Source organism: Squalius cephalus (assembly GCF_949319135.1).
Source record: "Squalius cephalus genome assembly, chromosome: 14".
Lineage (NCBI taxonomy): Eukaryota > Metazoa > Chordata > Actinopteri > Cypriniformes > Leuciscidae > Squalius > Squalius cephalus.
In genome coordinates this window covers 34459792-34480724 of record NC_137135.1, presented here as the reverse complement: position 1 = coordinate 34480724, position 20933 = coordinate 34459792, and the positions used below count along the sequence as shown (strand labels likewise).

The 20933-nt window shown below is 36.2% G+C and overlaps 1 protein-coding gene across 4 annotated transcripts in view; it reads left to right on the top strand.

Moving 5' to 3' along the window:
- Positions 1–20933, top strand: part of adad1 (adenosine deaminase domain containing 1 (testis-specific)) — a 105396-nt gene that overhangs the window by 83163 nt on the left and 1300 nt on the right. The window contains exons 1-11 of one of the 4 annotated variants that reach the window (XM_079892094.1): positions 1988–2091; positions 2880–3046; positions 5091–5225; positions 5315–5482; positions 7151–7225; positions 7402–7527; positions 13153–13276; positions 14565–14735; positions 15727–15959; positions 17075–17309; positions 19930–20062. In XM_079892094.1, coding sequence (XP_079748220.1) covers positions 2018–2091; positions 2880–3046; positions 5091–5225; positions 5315–5482; positions 7151–7225; positions 7402–7527; positions 13153–13276; positions 14565–14735; positions 15727–15959; positions 17075–17309; positions 19930–20062 — 1641 coding nt within the window. In that variant the 5' untranslated portion in view covers positions 1988–2017. The other 3 variants (XM_079892097.1, XM_079892096.1, XM_079892095.1) reach the window with 3 other exon arrangements.

The following is a 20933-nucleotide window of genomic DNA, read 5'->3' as shown; positions in this document are numbered from 1 at the left end:
TTGCAAATCAACTAAATTATTAAGGATAAAAAACAATGAGAGCAGAATCAGGATGGAATCTGGAATGTGCCTGCATGGAAACCGGGGTGAGGGGAATGATATCAGTTGCGTCACGTTATAGAGGTATTTCCAGGCATCAATATTAGTGTGTGGGCTTTGAGGTAGGATGTCTTGCTCTTTTGCTCACCATAGGACTCCACCGTCAAAAACACCACAGATGTTTCCACTTTGCTGATAAACATATAATTATCCAAGGATTTATCGCCTATCATACATGCATTAAACACAATGAGCTAAACTGAGGCCTTTCTGAGGCTAGCAAACAGCGTGAAGAGTTTTGCATTTATTGTTTTGATCATTCCATTTCTGATAGTAACAGTATTTTATTTTTGGAAAAAATAATAAAGGTTTTATTTATTAGATCAGATATCATTTCACTTGATAGATTTATGAATTAAAGCTTTGTACCACAATAATGAAAAAAAAAAAAAAAAAATTGCATGGAAATGAACTGAACTGAAGAGATCATGCCCAGGTTAAGTAATCAAAAGTATGACACAAATGGATTAATAGGAATTATGTTGTGAAGAAATACAAATTAAAATAATATTATATTTGAGCCATCATTGACTGGATGAATCTGAATAAATTGTCCAAACAAACAAACAGACGAATAAATACATAAATAAATAAATAACATGATGGATTTTGGACAGGTTGAAATTTTGTGTTTGTTTTTGGCAACATATTGTTCTGATATCATCTTTGAAAAGATTGCAAATCTAAGCATGTGGCTCATGCAACACTTGTCCCTTCATCTTCTGATGTCAACATTGCGTTTTTGTGGTTAATAAAGGTCTTCTATTTTTAGAGCATGAAAAAAAGGCCAATAGCGCTTTCTTGTTGCACACACACACACAGAGTGTTGAGTCATACACACCTTTGGAAAACTCTGTTTTCATGAGTAACTGTTTAAAAACCCCTTTGTTGTCCCTAAATGCACAACCGGTTTGAATGTTACTTCCTGGTGACCTTAATAGTCCATCACTTTCACTTTTACTCACAGGTCATTGTACTGGGCTGCCATTAATGGAAAAAAGGGGGAAAAATGATTTTGTGGTTAAGCTTTTACAAGAATATATACATATGTGTGTGTGTGTGTGTTTGTGTGTGTGTGTGTGTGTGTGTGTGTGTGTGTGTGTGTGCGCGTAAGATATCTCCTCCAGATGTAGATAAAAGCATGTATCCTTTGGAAGCCATTTCCGCCACATAAAAGGAAAAAAAAAAAAAAAAAACATGCCCTTTAAATCTTAATTATTACTAAGTCAAAATGATGTGATTAGTCAAAATTTTGACTTGAAAAGTCCTAATTATGATAACATAAAAAGACAAAACTATGACAGTTTTATAATATAAAACTATATTATTATGAAATAAAAAGTTAAAATTATGAAATAAAAAGTAATAATTATGAAATAAAATGCCGAAACGTACTCATTATGTCATTAAGTCATTATGAGATAGCCTACAAGTTGAAATTGACTGAAAAAGTCTAAATTATGTCTTAAAAAGTCTAAATTATGACATACTAGAATCGAAATTGACTTAAAAAGATTCACACCAGTAATGTTTTTTTTTTTCTAAGACTGTTTATAAAAGCTACTTAAATTTCATAATTTAACTAAAACCTAATCCTGGTTTAGCCTAATCTAAGCCCTGTCTTCGAAACCAGGCCTTTATGTCATAATTTCTCATATTTATGAATTTTAAAGTAATAATTTTGACTTTGTATCTCATAATTATGACATTTACAGTCATAATTTAGACTTTATGTCTCATAATTATGAAATTTAGGCTTTATATATTTCGACTTTTATCTCATTATTATTTATACTTTTAAAGTCATAATTTTGACTTTTTATGTCATAATTATGGCTTAACAGAGCATGATTTGTGCTTATATGTGGCGGAAATGGCGTTCCACAATTCTAGTACAATCTAACTTATCTGTTTACCAATGAATCTGTCTGTGATTGTGGATCAGATTCACTTGTGTCGTGAGCGAATCCCTCAGGGAAAACGTGTGGGCGTGTATGTATGCGAATTAATCTGTCTTTGTGTTTGTTTGAAGATAAAACTATAACATTTGCTGCTTCATCGATAAGTTATGATAAATCACGATCAATATAAGTTTGTATTTATTGTTTAGTTCAGCTAAATTAGCGCGCTAGCATCGTGACTAGCGTCTCAATCGGCGTTAAAAAAAACTCCAGTCCGTTTTATTTCACTCTAACCTGTCAGATGTTGCTACTTTGTTTATATTGGTTTTGTTGCTACTTTGTTTATATGGGTTTAGTTTGAATGTGTTTTATGCGAGTTTGCAAACTAATAACTTACATGAATTTAAACGTCGTCAAATAATTTGTGTGAAGGGTCAGCGCTCTTCCTTCATGTTAACGTTAACCGATTAATCATCATCATGATCAATTTATTAAAACCATGGATTTATTATAGTAAAAGTAAAGTAACCATGGTTTTCTGGCGGATTGATAACCATCTGTAAAACCACAGTTTTACTACAAATAATTAAACTATGTTTAGTGTAGCAAAACCATGGTTAATTTGTGGTTACCATGGTTTAACTACAATATGTTTTTTGTTTTATGTGTAGTAAAACCATGGTTAATTTTCATAAGGGGCAAACCGATGTATCATCATCATTATAATTTATTAAAACCATCTATAAAACCATGAGGACCTGCTTGATTAAATATCAATAACATAATTTCTGATGGGAGTTGCATGTACAGTAGTTATTTGTCATTTCTTTCTAATATTTAACTTTATGATCTCTCTTTTTTGTATTTCTGTCCCTAAAGCTGTTATATGAAGATGATGATGAGGGGTGCATCCTCCAGAGGGTCCAGCCTGACCCACAGCCAATGGACAAACATCTCATCTCCTTCACCTTTCAATGACATCAACAATAACAACAACAATAACAAATATCTGCCTGGACAACCATTGAGCACCTCCACCAAAATCAGTTAATTCTTTCATTCTTTTGTATTTCTGACAGACTGACCATTGCTTTTTTTTAGGCATATTCATTTCCATTGACTTGTGTTTTAAAGTCAACATGAAATGGCATTTGCATCCTATTTTACTTCCGTAATGTGATATACTACTAAGTTCTCACTGATCTGTTTACACTGGAATCTAAAATTGGCCACATTTAAAACTACAACATGAACAGCTATACAAAAACTCAGATCTGAGGAATAAAAGGGAATTGAGCCCTAAGGCTCAGAGTGTGCACGTAGCTCCTCAAGTGATAATGAAAATCATTTCAGAGACAAGATTACAAAGATTAAAAAAAAATTCTTGGTATAGTTGTGCACAAATAGTCAAATCAAGTCATCTTTATTTATATAGCGCTTTATACAATACAGATTGTTTCAAAGCAGCTTCAATGTAATAAACAGGAAAATACAGTACAGTAAGAATATCAATTTCACAAAATATTAAAACACATTTAAATTCTGCTGTAAAGCATCTTTAGTGTCATTCAGCCGAGTCTGTTCAATGTTGACTCAGTTCAATAATAGTGTCAATGTTGCATAATTTGCCAATTAGCAAAATTCATCAATTATGAAACGAAGTCGAATGAGCTACGAAGCAGCTCTGCAGAAGTCAATAGTGTCGTTATTCAGCTCAGTTCAGTTCAGATTTTGTTCTCATCTGATAGTATCAGTGCAGTCAAATCAATAATAATACTGAATATTAAATGTCTCCAACTAAGCAAGCCAAAGGCGACAGTGGCGAGGAACCCAAACTCCGTCAGGTGACAGAAATGGAGAAAAAAAACCTTGGGAGAAACCAGGCCAGGCACAGTTAGACCAGGGTCAACAGGGTATGTTTTGATTTCACTGTCAGAAGTAGAGGAGGATTTACTCACACTAGGGAAAATCACAAATCGCTATTGTCATCTGGAATAGTAGAGTTTTTAACAGGGTTCCCACAGGTCCTTGAAAGTTTGTGAATCTGAAAAAAAAAAAAAAGTCAAGGTCCAGGAAGTTCTTATGCAAGAAGTTTTCTGGAGAAAATTCCATATTATTCCCTCCGGTCCGCTAATGTGTTATTTCGCCAACACTTCGTGGCCTATGCGTACTAGCTTGCTTGATTTTTGTTAGTTACGCGCATTTACGCGTTACATTAAAGGGATATTTCTCCGCTGGAAAGATGAATGTGTATTTAAATTGAGTCATTTATGTAGTAGAAATGTGAAATTATTTTAGAAGTTGGTGCCTTCTAGACTGAGAAAAGATAGAAAATGTAATTTTGGCTCATGTGGATGAAAGACAACAACTCCCAGAATGCACTTGCTTCGCTGCCCTACGAGGACACTCCCAAACCACGCCTACCGGTTACAGAGGGCAGTATCGGGAGAAATGATACAACTAGGCTACTAGTCGACTCGAAAACTGAAAAGACGGCGTTTTATCGTGAGATCCCCCTATGGGCGGGTTGAAGACATGCGGGACGAGCTCCTCCTACTGGCTGGAGTCTCTCGCCTCTGGACAGAAAAGCCTCTGATGAGTTAAATAAAGATTTTTGCGTCATCTGAGGTTTTTTTCCAGACACACAATACAGAAATCTCTCGTCTCAGGGGGACATGAGGGAGGGAAGCACGGTCATTCCAAAATACTACTGGGTTTCTACTGATACAAAGCTAAATGCTAATCGGTGAAGTATCCCTTTAAGTGTTTCCCGTGTGAGGTACTTTGTGTCGTATGTTGCCATGATGTTCACGCACGCACAAAACTACTACAATGGTACCTCAATGTTTCACAGACACACCATGAAACATTGCAAAAATAGGCTGAAACTCACTTGAAATGTGTCCACACATTAAGTCCTTGGATTTGAGGGTATTGGACCTGGAAAGTCCTTGAAAGGTCCTTGAATTTGAAGTTAACCAAGATGTGGGAACCCTGTTTTAAGGACTGTGTTATTATCAGCTTCAGTCACTTACGGATTGAATCACGTTATATCAATTTTGTCCGCTGTCACTTTTGTCTCCTTTGCAGATTCCAAACAGAAAATCCTTCCCCTTGAATTGATCGACAGATACAAGCGAGGAGATACACACCCGGTGTCGGCGTTGTACCAGCTCTCTCAAACTTTGCAGTTTCAACTGGATCTGAAAGAAACCGTTACGACTGGTAACCAGCAGATTTCCTTGTATCTCTAGATTTTACTAAGTGCAGTTCATGGATGCATTCAACATTTGTTTTCTTTGTTTTCTGAGCAGCAGGAGTTACGGGCTTTTTCTTTGCGTTCTGTGCTGTGATTGATGGAATCCAGTATAAGACTGGAATGGGCATCACAAAGAAAGAAGCCAGGGCCAAAGCGTCTGAACTGGCCCTTGAAGAGCTCATAGCAAGTCTAGAGAATGATGGGATACCTTCAGATGTTTCCGGTAATAATCTAATGATGAGTTATACTGGCAACTATGCTTATTAAATATTGAGTATGCTTATTAAAAGCGTCTGCCAAATGCATAAATGGAAATGCAAATTATTCATTGAGAATCGATGTAAATTATTAAATGAGAATCAAGAATTATTGATTGAGATGCATTTTGATTAGGGCTGTGAAAATATTAATCGCGATTAATCGCATCCAAAATAAAAGTTTGTGTTTACATAATATATGTGTGTGTACTGTGTATAGTTATTTTGTATATATAAATACACACGCATGCATGTATATATTTAAGAAAAATGTGTTATTTATATATAAAATATTTACATTTATAATATATAATATAAATTATATATAAATATATACAGTATATAGATGCAAATATTTCTTAAATATATACATGCATGTGTATGTATTTATATATACAAAATAATTATACACATACACACACATATATTATGTAAACACAAACTTTATTTTGGATGCGATTAATCGCGATTAATCTTTTCACAGCCCTAATTTTGATATCAAACATCACTCCATATTTCTTGTGACGATAAAGTTAATTGAGACCTAAACTGACACTGAATATGTGTCAGTGCAAGATTTGCATTTAATGACTTAAATAAGTTTAAAAGTTCATAAGAATGATTATATCGACTCACGTGATGCTGAAGACTGGAGTAATAATGCTGAAAATTCAGCTTTGATCACAGGAATAAATTACAAAAATTGTAAATATATTACAATAACAACTAGTACTGAGTTTTAGTGAGCCTTAGTGAGCCTAATAGACAGCTTTCAAAAACATGAAAAAAATCTAAAATAACTATTTTAATCATTATCATTTGCCACTCATCAGATATTTAAAGGAATAGTTCATCTAAAAATGAGAAACAACAAATAATATTTATTTATTTATTTATAAAATAAAATGCATAAAAGGTAAAAACACCTGACTTTAACAATATGGTTTAACCCTAGATTTTTCACTGTTTGTTTTCATTAATGGCCTGCTTTGCAAGCCTTTTTAGGCAGAAATCGTGTGACCTTCTGTTTTACACTTTCCATAGAGTCGATGCAAGCACTTAGTCAGCTCTTCCATTTTTAATGTAAATATGCAAACTTCGAAATTCAATGTGAAAGTTTCCCCAGATGAAAGAGAACATCCTCGCTGTGTTCCCTCCCATCGAAACAACCCCATAGTCATTCACTGAAACCGTGGTGAAGCTCTTTCCTGTTTGAGGTGGGGGTGTAACATTTGTTTTTTTAATGCAAAAAAAAAAAAAGGTGACATTCACACATCAGGGTGGTGCTGGAATTTAATCTTATCTATTGCATCATTTTAATAATTTTATATCTCGATTGCATAAAGCTAGGACGCATTTTATTATTTGACTTTTTTTATATTTTACTTGTGGTTCATAGTTAGGTTTGGGGATTTAAACAAACTAATAACCCTAATAATAAACCTGAGTGCATAAGTCTTGAGTGCATATGTCTCACACCATTTAACCTTGCCTTAATCAGACTTGAACCAGTGAGCAAACAAAAAATCACAAATAAAACCTGCACTTTTTTAGTAAATGCAAATCTTTGTGTTCGCAAGCATTGCATGGACAAGCACTACTCACGTTTTCTTTTGTTTGTGTGTTTTGTTTAGAGGGGCCGCCTCCTCTGCCAGTGAGAGAGAAGGACTCCCCAATCCAAGAGATCCATTCTGGAAGAGCTGTGATTGGTAAATACATTCTTAAAGTCAGTCTGCATGTATTTAATAGCCCAGTTAATAAAGCTATGATCAATGCTCAGATGTTTTAGCCATAGTAACCATTGACATCAGAGCGTCTAATCATGTCAAAATCGGAAATATTTGTGAACCTGACTAATAATTTCATTTCGGTTGGTTTAACGCAGAAAGAAAGAACCCCATTAAGGATCAGGTACCCAGCGTGGTGAAGGAGATGTTCACCAAGCTAATGGACAGTTACCCAGAATTCACTGGCTGTGGCGGAACAGTGGCTGCATTTGTCATGCTCTCTCGTAAGTCAGACGCACAGGATGTCAGACCACAGGTTTTTCTTTGTGGGATTAGTATTGATACGTCATGTGACACTTGTTGCCATATAATCTGTCCTGCACAGAATCTGGATATTAGTGCCGTCAATCGATTAAAAAAATTAACCAATTCTTCTGTAATTAAGAGCGATTAATCGCACCTAATATTAAAAGTTTGTATAGTAATTTCACAGTTAATCTCCAAACTAATGTAGAATAATAATATAAAGTTATCAAACACTTCACTGCGTAAATTATAATTGAAATATTAGGGGTGTAACAAGTTTTAGTCTACATTAAACTACTATAAATAATGTTGAATATAATGTATAATATTGAAATGGGGGGAATATTTGTGGGTCCAAATGTCTGATGTTACCAGTAAAAAGTGGCCGACATTATTTTAAATATATCTAGTCAGTGACAGAGATCAAGCATATTCATCTAAAATAATTCTGTGTTTTCATCTTCAGAATCATGAATATGTTATTCTGGCGTCTCTATTGTCCTGTGCATTGGGTTTCCTGCACTAAGTCCAAGCCTATTCATTTACACTACAATGTAATACCAAATCTAGCATTTTAATCAACAGTAAAATGTTTAATCTTTTATCATATGTCTTGGAGTATCGCAACAATATTGTATCGTGAGTTCAGTTTCGTGATATGTATCGTGATATGTTTCACCCCTATGAAATATAGATTAATCCTTTATATTTATATTAATCCTCTATATATAATATAGATTAAAGCTACAAAAGTTATTCACTCAAGAGCAGTGAGTGATTTTCTCTTTGTCTTTTGTTCTTTGATTTACATTAATGACGTACATCCCAGCAGAAGGTTTATTAGGCTGCTGTCACTTTAAGAAATTATGCAGATCTGGGGCCGTATTCACAAAGAATTTTAAGGCTAAAAGTAGCTCCTAACTGGCGAATTTAGGAGCAACTCCTAAGAATAATGGGCGTGCACGGTGTCACTCGTAACTTTAGGACTCCTAATTTTTTTGACTAAGAGTAATTCACGAAGCATTTTAGCCCTAAAAGTGGCACCTAAGCCTGAGACAGCTTAAAAGAAGTCGAGAGGACTCCTAACTCACTAAGACCTATTCACAAACCGCTTTTTGTGGCATTTCACGTTGCGATGTTTTGAAATGCGTATGCGGCGGCTACAGGAGCTTCCAATCGCGAGGGAACAATTTTGCATTGCATTTGCATAACTAGGGATGCAATAACGCCACCAACAACAACCAAAACTAGGCTACTCATTGCATGTAAACTAATTGTAACGTTTCATTGTGAATCAAATTAAAATGTTCTTCTCTTTGCAAACGTAGGCAGAGGCATATAGTGACAGATTAATTCAATAATTTTGCAAAGATATTGCATCAATCCATATGTTTCATTAGGTTATAGGCTATTTGTTTTGCCTTACTCTTTATTCATTTAGGCTATTTATTCAGTTATTCATCATCTTCCGTCCTTCGGACTACTTGTGTAGCGCACGCATTGTCAGACCTGTCACCTGTCACTCATCATCGTAGGGGAGGAGTTTGGACTCATTCCCGCGTTACAATCATCAGCCAATCAAGGTTGTCACTTCAGTCAAGCTCGTGCACGAGTAATGACGTCATCCATAGTATCTCTTAGTTTAGGAGTTGTCATTTTTCTTTACTAAGAGTAGGTCTGAAAGGCGTTGTGAATAACTTTTAAGAGAAAACTCCTAGCTAAAATCTTTTAGTGCGATTTAGGAGTACTCCTAGTGGTAAGATCAAATGCTTTGTGAATACGGCCCCTGACTCATATCCTATGGCCTCACAACTCTTTACGGTCATTTAAGACTTTAATGAACTCATTTTAAGACTGTGTTTAAGAGGATACTTGACAAAGCGGGCATTTTGGCATACTTTTGTCCGTTTAAGCGTGAAAGAGAACGGCACGCTGTCTGAAGCGGCTTTCTGTGCGCATGAGTCCGGTGTGTGTCTGTCACACAGACAGGAGATTCACAGACACCGCGCCAGTTCAGATTTAAGTTGTAATATATGTATGCATCATGGTTGTGCTGTTATCCTATCTTTTATGTTGATTTAAACAATTTTAATAATTTGTAAAAAAAAATAAAGTGATAAGAACTAAAGCAAAATGTAACACTGTTAGCATAAATTTGATTAATTGTCTTAAAAAAGTCATGTTGCACTGAAAAAAGTAATTGTACGGGAAAAGTGACATGAACATTTTTCCATACTCCTTTTTTTATGAGATTCCCCTCTACAACAATGGCAACATCAAATGCTTTTGAAACAGACATTATTTTGCATAAAGTGCAAATTAATACACATAATTGCATATATTTAGCATTAGGTCTCCAAACGAATCTAGACGACCATGTATAAGAGCAATGTTTGCGCCAACACTTTTCGGGTGTTCTTCTTTCAAACTTCATCTTTCAAACTTCATTATAAACAAAGCACCGTTATCACAGTAATCCTTATCCAGCAATCATAAATAAATGAAAAAGGCATGGGTTTTCATTAGTCAAAAGATGCAGGAAACCTGTGGGAAATTGAGAGACGCTGATAAATAAAAACACATGTCAGACGTGGGCAGGTCATCGGGGTAGACAGGAGTACGACAGGGCAAACATGTAATGAATGAACTTGACTCGCACTTCCTACTCAAAGACTGTTTCGGGAAATAGTACTTACGGCAGAACATTATGGGAACTGTTGACATTAAATCTAATTAGAGCTTTATGAAATATTAGATATTTCTAAAATTAACATAGTCATATATGATATTTTAAACGAATGGCATCTGTTTGTTGCATTTGTAATATCATGGGGGCACTTAAAAATGTGAGTAGGCAGAGTGGAATTTCCAAAGTGAATCTCTTAGTAAAGCCAACAATGGTGCACAGATATGGACATACTGGAAGAGGAAGCAATTATATAATTTCCTTGGGCCCTTTCGTAATTTTTTTCATTGGTTTGATGACATTTTTAACCATACCAAACAAACTTGAACAGGAAATGTTGGAGGATTCTTTATGATATAGGTACGTAACATCCACAGGATATTAGACAAGCGAAATGGTCAAGGAAGCCGAGACAAGTCGTCATAGGTGTTGACAAGTTTGTTTTTGGAAACATTTACAGTAAAAGGAAGGGAATGGGGAGACATTATCAAATGGTTGTTAGATTTGCCTGAATGCCACCTTTGCTTTGATGGGTTTATTTGAAAGTGGTGCCACGATGAAGGGAAACCACCAATTGCGAGATCAAAACCACTGCTTTAATTAAAAAGAGGCTAACGTTTCGGTCACGTCACCTTTCTCAATGCCTAGTTAACAATACTCAGCGCCGGAGGCATCTTAATATAAGGAGTCGCATGATTACATAGGTCACGTGACCAAATTGTCATTAAAGCAGTGGTTTTTATCTTGCAATTGGTGGTTCCCCTTCATTGTTAGAGTGTACAGGCTTTTTTGAAGTGAATTTTTTTCCTAAATCGAGTTTTTGGTTTTTGGTCGCGCCAATTTTTAAGGCGTGTGAGTTCCTGTCTTTTCTTCAAATTTACATTTTTCCATGAATAGAATGCTTATATAAGCATATAAGAACATAATGCATACATTTCTGTCCTGCATTTGGCAAAAATGTTTTGTAGATGATGTATTTTACTTTTTAAAGCTGAGATGTGTGAACAACTCTTCTGTATCTTTAGCGTAGATACTAACGCTGTATCTGTAGCGTAGCATAACAATGCTATATCTTTCATACTTCTCTTTGTGTGCATTGGTGTAATGGCAATGTAAATTAAAGGTCCCCTATTATGCAAAATTCACTTTTGCATGCTGTTTGGACATAAATGTGTGTTGGCAGTGTGTGTACACAACCAGCCAATAGTGATAAAAATACACTCACTCCCTTTTTTATTAATCCCCATAAATCATCAGCAGTGTCTCCCAACGACCTGTTTTCAGAATGCTGTTTTAGTGACGTCACTAAGCACAGGCCCCGCCCACAAGTGTTGACAGACACTGCCGTTTCAACATAGCCCCGCCCTGATCGCGTTCACAGCTGCTGCACTGACGAGAATGTCTCCCAAGCGTTGTAGGTGTTGTGTGGCTGGATGTATTAATCCACATAGCTCTCTCTATTTACTCCCGAAATCTGAGGCAGCCGCTGAAGACGAGGTGGAATTATTTTGTTTTTAAAGAAAATGCTCCCTCAACTCTACCGAAATTCATTTATGTACTTACGCACTTCTTATACTGTGTTTACTCAGCTCTTACGGTGATTTTCTGGAGTAAAACTGACGCTTCATCTTTTGTGTGATGTACAATAAACTTTATTAAACTCAAATGTTTGATCATCATTCAGACCTGGTCCGAAACAGCAGACTTGTAGGCTATTAATAATGGATACATACAAGCAGATGACAAATACGTTATAACCGTAATTAAACTACTAAACTATACCTGTTCCATCTCTATACAGCACACTGACTCTGCAGGCATTATTGTCCGACTCGAAATGAACACCGTTACTGAGAGTTTCTGATATTATCATCATTCCGTGAGATGAAATTGTCCTGAGAGACTGAGCGCGAGCTCATGAAGCTCCGCCCCCTGTGCCGGGAGCAGCAGCTTATTTGCATTTAAAGGGCACACACTAAAACAGCGCGTTTTTTCTGAGCCCCAAAAAATGACAGTTTAAACATGCTGTAAAAAATGATCTGTGGGGTATTTTGAGCTAAAACTTCACATACACACTCTGGGGACATCAGAGACTTATTTTACATCTTGTGAAAAGGGGCATAATACGGGACCTTTAAAGTCTTTAATTGCAGATAGCGTTCCCAAACAAAATATATAGATGTACCCTTAAACTCGGTAAAAAATAATATTATTCTCATCTTGACTTTATTGTCATTTTTTCATTTGTTTTTGCTCATTCTGGTGAAGGTTCACATTAGCATGCACATATGCTGTAATTTATATACATGAGTCACCTTTCAAATGTTTTAAAATTTATCATCAGGGTTTATTATGGTCCAGCGGGCCGTATTTAAAGATATTTAAAGGTCGCCAGTTAGCTATCCCTGGTTTAGTCTCCATGAAGCCCCTCCTTCTGAAAAGCACACTGTGCTCTGATTGGTCGGCTGGATCAGTGTGTTGTGATTGGTCGAGCGCTTCGAGTGTGTTTGGGAAATGTCCCGCCCCTTACCATAACCGCCAGTTTAACACACTACTAACTAACTCAACCAGGCCCCGCCCCTTTATTCTGCGTATTAATTATTTAAATGAGGAATATTGTGACGTGTTCGTTCCCGGGAGAAACTCAAGACTACAATGGAGGCGTTTCAGGGAGTTCAGAAACACTGACACTGATATAGAATAACTCCCGCTGGAGCTTTTTCATGCTCAAACATCAACATTACACACGAAAGAAAGATGTGTAGAGAAAGCAGAACAGGTCTCTGGTGCGTAACTCACCCCTAACAAAATATGTAAACACTTGTGCAGTGTATCATCTGACTAATTTTGACATGCGGTTCTTGTCAGTCTGTGCTTGTATAATTGTAATCCGAACTGTCCTGTGTTTCGTCTGCAGCCGCAGGATGTGAGGTTGTTGCTCTTGGAACTGGCAGTTCTAATACCAAAGCCAGTCCAGCGCCGACAGGACGAATCCTGCATGATTCACACGCTGTAGTAACTGCCCGGAGATCACTAATGAGGTACATGGATGTTCAGCTGTTGCAGGTTGTCATCACATTGATGTTCATATTAATCATCTCCTTTATGGCCAGTTCAGAGAAAAGCTGTGGTTTGTTTTTTGTTTATCCTATCAGTCAAAGGTTTGTGCGTCAAAAATGCATGTCTCTTGATCTAAAAACCTTGAAAACTGAAGGCTTTTGGCTTAAATGCTAGAAGAAACACTTCTGTTGGTCAACCAAACTCGAAATAGCCAAATATAAGTTCATTCATTAGTCTGTAGTTGATTTAAAGCTACAATATGTAATTTTTTTCCGCCGCTAGGGGTCACTAACATCTGACAATAACAAAGGCGTCGGTTGATGACGCATAAGCGGAATTATGGATCTTGTCGTCATGCTGAAGGATCTAATAATGTTTATGAATGAGTGAATACACTGATGTTTTTAACATGACTGTGGTGAAGCAGCGCGCGAGTGCTAATGAGAGACAGATCTCAGCGCCACACGCGAGTCCCGCGGATATAAAGGAATGAGGACATTTAATCCTACCGAACTAACTTACCCGCAAGTGCTGAATAACACTCACACAGGGCAGTTTATTAGACGAATGAAACTTGTGAGGGAACGCAGCGCTGTTTCACTTGCTCTACACTATCACACTAAACTGCATTTGAGTGTGTTAAAGTTATAATGTTATTCTGTGTGTTAGTTTGTCTGTATGAGACTAGCAGTGAGCTAGATCAGCATTAGAATAACATACTGATCATATTCTAACATTTCATCATGTTGAGCTGTATAACATTGATTAGTTTTATGTACATTAGCTCACCTCTACATTTGCCGATATCTGTCGAGTGGAAGTTAGCCGCGGACGCTAGCTCTCGGCATCTCGAAAACGCCACGCTGATATTGATCCTCGTTTTAGTTCTCCTTTTGTCCCAAAGTCTGCTTGCCATGGTCCATAATGTTTGAACGAAACAACAACAGCGTGAGCGTTCGCTAGACGTAACGCAGTTGTCCACATCTGTCGCCATGGTTACTATGGGAATACTAGCGGAAACCAGGGATAACGCGGATATTACGTCATTGACAGGCGACAAGTGAACAGGGACGAGACATTATTTAAAACTGTCATTTCTCTGAAATTAAAAATCTTTGGGAACTTTTGGGATATTGTAAGTACACAGATGCAGGAAATATATCACACCGTGCAAGTGATTTTTGGATATTTTATTACAAAAATCTTACATATTGTAGCTTTAAAGCACAGATTATTGGAATTTTTAATGTCTTTTTGAATGTGCCGTAGGTTTCTGTACAGGAATCTGCTGCTGTTCTTCAGTAAGAATAGTGCTCTGGAGGAGAAGTCAGTCTTTCAGCAGGACCAGACCACCAAGCTCCTCAGCTTCAAAAACCACATCACTCTACACCTGTACCTGAGCCAGCTGCCCAAAGGAGCAGCGCAGATACCTTCTCAACTGTACACACACACACACACACATACCTTTACATAGACTCTAAAGGAGAGAAGATGCAACATTCACTCTGTATAAATGAAGAGAGTCAGGTCTGATGAAGGCCCAGTGTCCTGCTCTTCTTTAACCCTGTAAAGCCTGACATATGAAAGACAAAATCTATAAGAGAAAAGTTTGCATTTGTTTTTCGTTGAGTATCATATTTGATACATCAGGCTTTTATGGCTCATATGATATAGTGAGAATTTGGTGCTCAATTTTATTTAGAGGCCCAAACTGAGAAAAAATATGCAATTTGGTGCAGATGCTGATATTTAAATGGGCAAAAGGTAAGATTGACAAAATTCTGATGCTTGTAATGTAAGTGCATCTTTATAACAGATACTTAAATAAAATGCATATAAATATCAGTCATCACGTTATATCTGACAATAATATGTCTTGGTAAGATGATATTTAAATGTTTAGTTTTATGATCAAATCTCTATAGTTTTTTTTTTTTAAACATAATGTAATACAATGATGATTGAGAGATGAACAAATAAACCTGATCATATTTGATACTCACATTTACACATGACTTTTCTAGAAATAAATGCATGGATAATCAAGTTGCTTCAGTCCAGTGAATGCTCATATATATTAATATATAGCTTAATATATTACTAATAATATAAAAGTTATTCTTTTACAGCAAAAAGACGCGGACAATACAAAAAGCTTTATAGATTTATAGATCATGTTGATCATTTACAGGCCAAAGAAGTTTCCAAATCAAATATGAAACAGGCTTTATAGGGTTAAAATCTTAACATTTTCGTTTTAATTGGTTGAGCGTGAGCTTTTTTTATTTGTGCATACACGCATTATGGCATTTATCTTGAAGAAATATAGCACAAACATAAACTTTGAATGCAAAACATTTCACAAAAATAAATCAGGTATGCAAATTGTACGAATTTGTTCAACTAAATCCCAGTTGTCCTTGTTTTCTAGCCGCCTCAATCCTCTGTCCATCTCTGCATGGGAGGTGAATAATCAGATCGGCCTTCATGTGGTGGTGGAAGGGAAGGTCTTCTCCAAGTTCTCCAGCTCGTATGAGCAGATGGGCTCGCATGTTGTCAGTATGTCCGCCACCGATAAGATCATGCAGTGGCAGGTGTTGGGCTTCCAGGGGGCGCTACTGAGCCACTTCATTGAGCCAGTCTACGTGAGCAGCATCTTCATTGGTAAGTTAGAGAAACGCCCAACGACGAACAATCCAGGCTAGGGGTCGACTGATGAATAGCCAAGGCTGATATATTGGCCGGAAATTACCATTTTTTTAATTATCGCATCAGTCGGTACATTTTTCTGTTTGGCCAATGTGTCGGAAGTAGGACTTTTATTTTGACAGCGAATCCTTGATTTAAAGGAACACTCCACCGTTTTTTGAAATAGGGCTTATTCACCGTCTTTCCTACATTTAGATAGGTGGGAAAACGCATTTTTGTCTCAGTGCATGCATTGTTTTAGTTTGGAAGCGCCACCGCTAGCTTAGCTTAGCATAATGAATGGAATCCTTTGTTGCCAGCTAGCATGTCATGAGTAAAAGTGATAAAAAAAAAAAAAAAAAAATTTTAAATAAAAAATAATTAATATTAGGGCTGTTTAGGCATTAAACAAAGGGAGACTAGATGGGACCACAGGCTGCTTCCCATCTTATCCCGTTGACCCTAGTACCATATGGAAGTTGTTCCGGTATATGATACTTTTGCATCACCTCACTGTTTGTCCATTGTGTCTATCTTTGTGTTTATATCTTATTTTGCATTCTATATTATGTCTCTTGTCTGTTTATTTGTTTGGATACATTTATCTATTCTCATTTACCATTGTGTCTGTCTTTTTCAATTGTCCCTGTTATTTATATACACTGTTTACATCGTTTATAGTTATTCTGCTAAATCTGAAGAGCTGCTAAATGTGTTTTGTTGTTTCTTTTAACAGTGACATAAAGATTTATTCTAAAGATGAACATGTGAAAAAACATAATAGGTCCGCTTTATTTTTTTATTTTATGTTTATTTTGATCATTAATTTCTCAATGCAATCACAAAGTGTCTTTACAAATACAGATATGTACAATTACCTAATGTGTTTTAAATATAAATTGTACTCCAGATTTAAGTTGTTTTAAAGTATAATTTTTTTTTTTCTCTTTTACAAAAAAAGAAAAAGGAAAAAAAAAAAAAAAGTTAATAAAACAAACAAAAAAAAGGGTATAATAGGTCCTCTTTAAAAAAAAAAAAAAAGAGTAAATGCTGTTAATGCAGTTTGTGCCTGGTATCCTTGATGTGCTCAGGTGACGGCAGCTGCAGTGACACTCGTGGTATAGAGATGGCAGTGAACCAGCGTGTTGATGGCATCACCTCAGCACTTCCCTTGTACTACTGCGTCTACCGGCCACACATCAGCCTGGTGTCCTCGGCCATGCCTCCAGACACACACCCTACCCAGAAGTCCCTTAGCATGAACTGGAGCCACGGAGACCTTATGATGGAGATGGTCAGTGCTCTGGAGGGAAAGTCTACCGAAGAGTGAGTGTCATGTGCTTCTCATCACTTTAATGCATCCAGATGTTTTATGCTTCTTATTGGTTATTCTCATTAGGGCTTGGTACCGATTCACAAGATTTCATGATTTTCAATTCATTGATTTTAGTGATTCCATTTTTTACTGGCCCCACCACAAAGAAAGTAATAAATGAATAAAATACTTATTTTTCACACATGTATCCTTGTATTGTATAATAAATAAGGTTATGACACCCAAAATTTTAGATACCAGTGAAATTTAACAATTCTCTATTTGAATTTCAATAGCAGAGCTAAAACTACTAATATACATTTCAAAGATCATTAAAAAACAAGTAAACAGTCATTAATAAAAAAAGAAGAAATGATTAAAACACAAGCAAATGTGTTCTTTCTCTATTGTTCACTTACGCCATAAACAACTGTTTACTTTGGATACTCGCAAAGGTGGGCATTTTCAGATAAATTTGTGTGAATTTGTGCGCACAACTTTCCACACAGCGCACGCGAGTTCTGTCGCTCGAATGCTTAAATCGGCAAGGCTTGAAAACGTGTGCAAATGATAAACTTTCGTGACCATGCAGCACTGATCCGATCGTCTTCAACGATTCTGAATTGATTCTCGACATGGTCCTGGTCTGGGTCAGAGGTGATGTTCCAGGTAAGAGGTTGCAAACCGAACTTGGACCAATCAGCTGTGAGCAAAGTGTCACATGTCTGATGCGATAAAGTCACTCCACCTGTTTCCACTCCAAATTAAAAGTCACTGCATAGCAAATGCTTTTTAAAGACAGAATCGTCTGGCTTTTAGTATGCAATGCTTACTTAGAATAATTCATTTGTATGATTTAGATATTATTCATGTAATTATTAGACCTATACCATTAATCGATCACACATGTACAATTTTAGTTCATCAATTATTATTACTCAGTTTAAATTAATAAATGTATAAAGGTGATATAAATACGCTTTAGAATCAATAGATGAAGCTATAAAATGACTACATGTGAGCTTAAATTCTCTCTATACCTTTTATCAACTGTATAAACTAACATCACAACTTTTACATGCACTGATATACAGTAGCGAGACTTTGTCCTCTTTCATAGACAACTATTTTCTACTTGCTGTGTAAATTTGTTTAAATTCTTAATATTTTAATACTTTTATTTAATAAGTGAATCGCGCTGCTTCTCTCGCTAGGAATTAATTTCAATGAGTTTTGAATGAGTTTCACTCTTTCTCAGCACGTGATTGGCTTTTCGCTACTGATGTCACATCTAAACTCAGGATCAAAGCCTGAGTTGACAGAGAAAGTTGATGATCAGCATCGTGGCACCAACAAAGCCTGGTTGTATTGGTTTGGTTTTGTCAACTCAAAAACTAATCTTGTAACCTGGAGTTTGTTCAACTACCATCATGGTACAGACCCCAGGCCGAAATGACAATTGTTGTTCTTGCTTTCTATACGCTGTAAAAAAAAAACAGGCTTTTGCTCACTGTTGCAAAACTTACATTGTGCAGTCTCAACAATACTTCAGTGTTTTCTCCTTCAAATGCTCATCGAAGTGCCATTTGGTATGCATTATTAGACACACAAAACTCATTTACTATCAGACGGATGCTTGAAATGCTCATGTACACTTTGTATGCGTGCGCTCTGAAAAATGCTAAATTAAAAGGGAATCTTAATTTAAGGGAATAAGCTGACAGGACAAAACATATGAAATGTCACAACAGATTTGTGCATTATTGTGAATTCATTCTGTAATGTCATCAAAAATAACCAAACGGCAATAATGCTTGGATAAAGAGAAAACTCCGTCAATGCACTTGTCTGGAAACTTTCAGATACTGAAAGCACTCTTTGATTATAAGACACTCATTGTTTATTACTTGTACAGTAATATGTGCCTTATTCTTCTTTATCATTGCCTATATTTTTTGAGGCTGTATTTAGAATTTTTTTTTAAATGAATAACTTTTACAGTATTATAAATTTGTCTTAAAAAAAAGTGTAAATAAAATGGTAGCCTATGAATGATGTTTATTCAGCCAGCGCACATACCTGTATTTACATCCTGTTTTCGGTTGAAGTCCACAGTAGTCGATTGTCGAGTTCGGGCGCATGATCGTACGTACTAAACCTATGCGCGTGAACTCGACATTCGACTACTGTGGACTTCAACCGAAAACAGGATGTAAATACAGGTATGTGCGCTGGCTGAATAAACATCATTTTTATTCATATCTTTCACATCTACTGCAGTCAGATTCACCTGTCCACTCTGAAGGAATCACTCACATGACCTGTGCACTTGTAATGACACATCAAGGATGTTAAGAGGCTAAAAGCAGGTTTAAAACTTGCCCCATTGAAGTCAACAGGGTGCAAATTTTAAAAAGAGGATAACACGGTGTAGGCAACACCGATTTTTGTCGTTGTTCTCTGTATTGACAGCACTCCAAATTTACAAAAAAATGAGCTCAATGTTAAAATTGACCGGAGTTCTCCTTTAAGTCCCGGAATCAGAATCGGATGGAATCGTGAGTTGCCTAAAGATTCCCATCCCATAGCGCTAATAAAAATATAAATAAAACATCTGTGTGTTTGTTCCAGCTCTCCGTTTAAGAGCAGTCCAGCCTTGGCCAGCCGTCTTTGCAAGGCAGCGATGTTGAGTCGATTTAATTTGGTAGCTAAAGAAGCCCAGAGAGAGGAGCTGCTCACCGCTGTCACGTACAGGGAGGCCAAGGTACTGCACTCTTTCTTATTCACATTCAGCTATAGCTCTGCAAGATTTGGGGGGGGAAATCGAATTGCAATTTTTTTATGATTTTATTGCAAAATAAAATGTTTTATTTATTTATTTTTGTTTTTTTAAGTTCCTAATTTATTGAATTGGTCTTAAATGCCATAGGTTTTATCCAATGTGAGGAAACAACCCATGATTTACTTAAGCAAAAACTGACATGCAAATGTTTTTAATGCGTATGCCGACTGAAGAGTGTGCGTACAAACTTTGCTGCTCATATACCAGTAATTTAATGATTTCAACATCATTTAGGAAACGTTAAGATAAATAGGCAGTCACAACATGCATTACTATAATTATGTGCATAAAGGAGCAACAAAACTGAAATTCATTTATATATAAATAATAATTTATGCCTATATACGTTTTTAGAGAGCACGCTTGGATTTTCTCGACATTGACGTTGAGAGTCGTAATTCTAAACCATAAAGTTGTGTGCATTCTGTGGGTGTTGATGTGCTTGTACATGTTGCATTTGAATTTAAGGTCACCTACGATTTATAATAATAATTATAATATATTTTATTTATAATATGCTTTTCTCACACCCAAAGCTCTAATAATAATTATAAAGAGAGATGCATGTATGAACATTTTTGTTCATTCGAACGCTTGTATAAATTGTTCATAGGAACATTGACGTTCACGTTTAGGATCATTATATGCACATCTTTATAAATAACGCCCCAGCTTTTCTGTGCTTTTTTGTAGGGCTGCACAATTTGGCCTATAAATTTACTATAATAATTATTATTATTATTATTATCATGAGCTGCTCGTGTAAATGAACACAGTGCTGGGCTTCACTCTT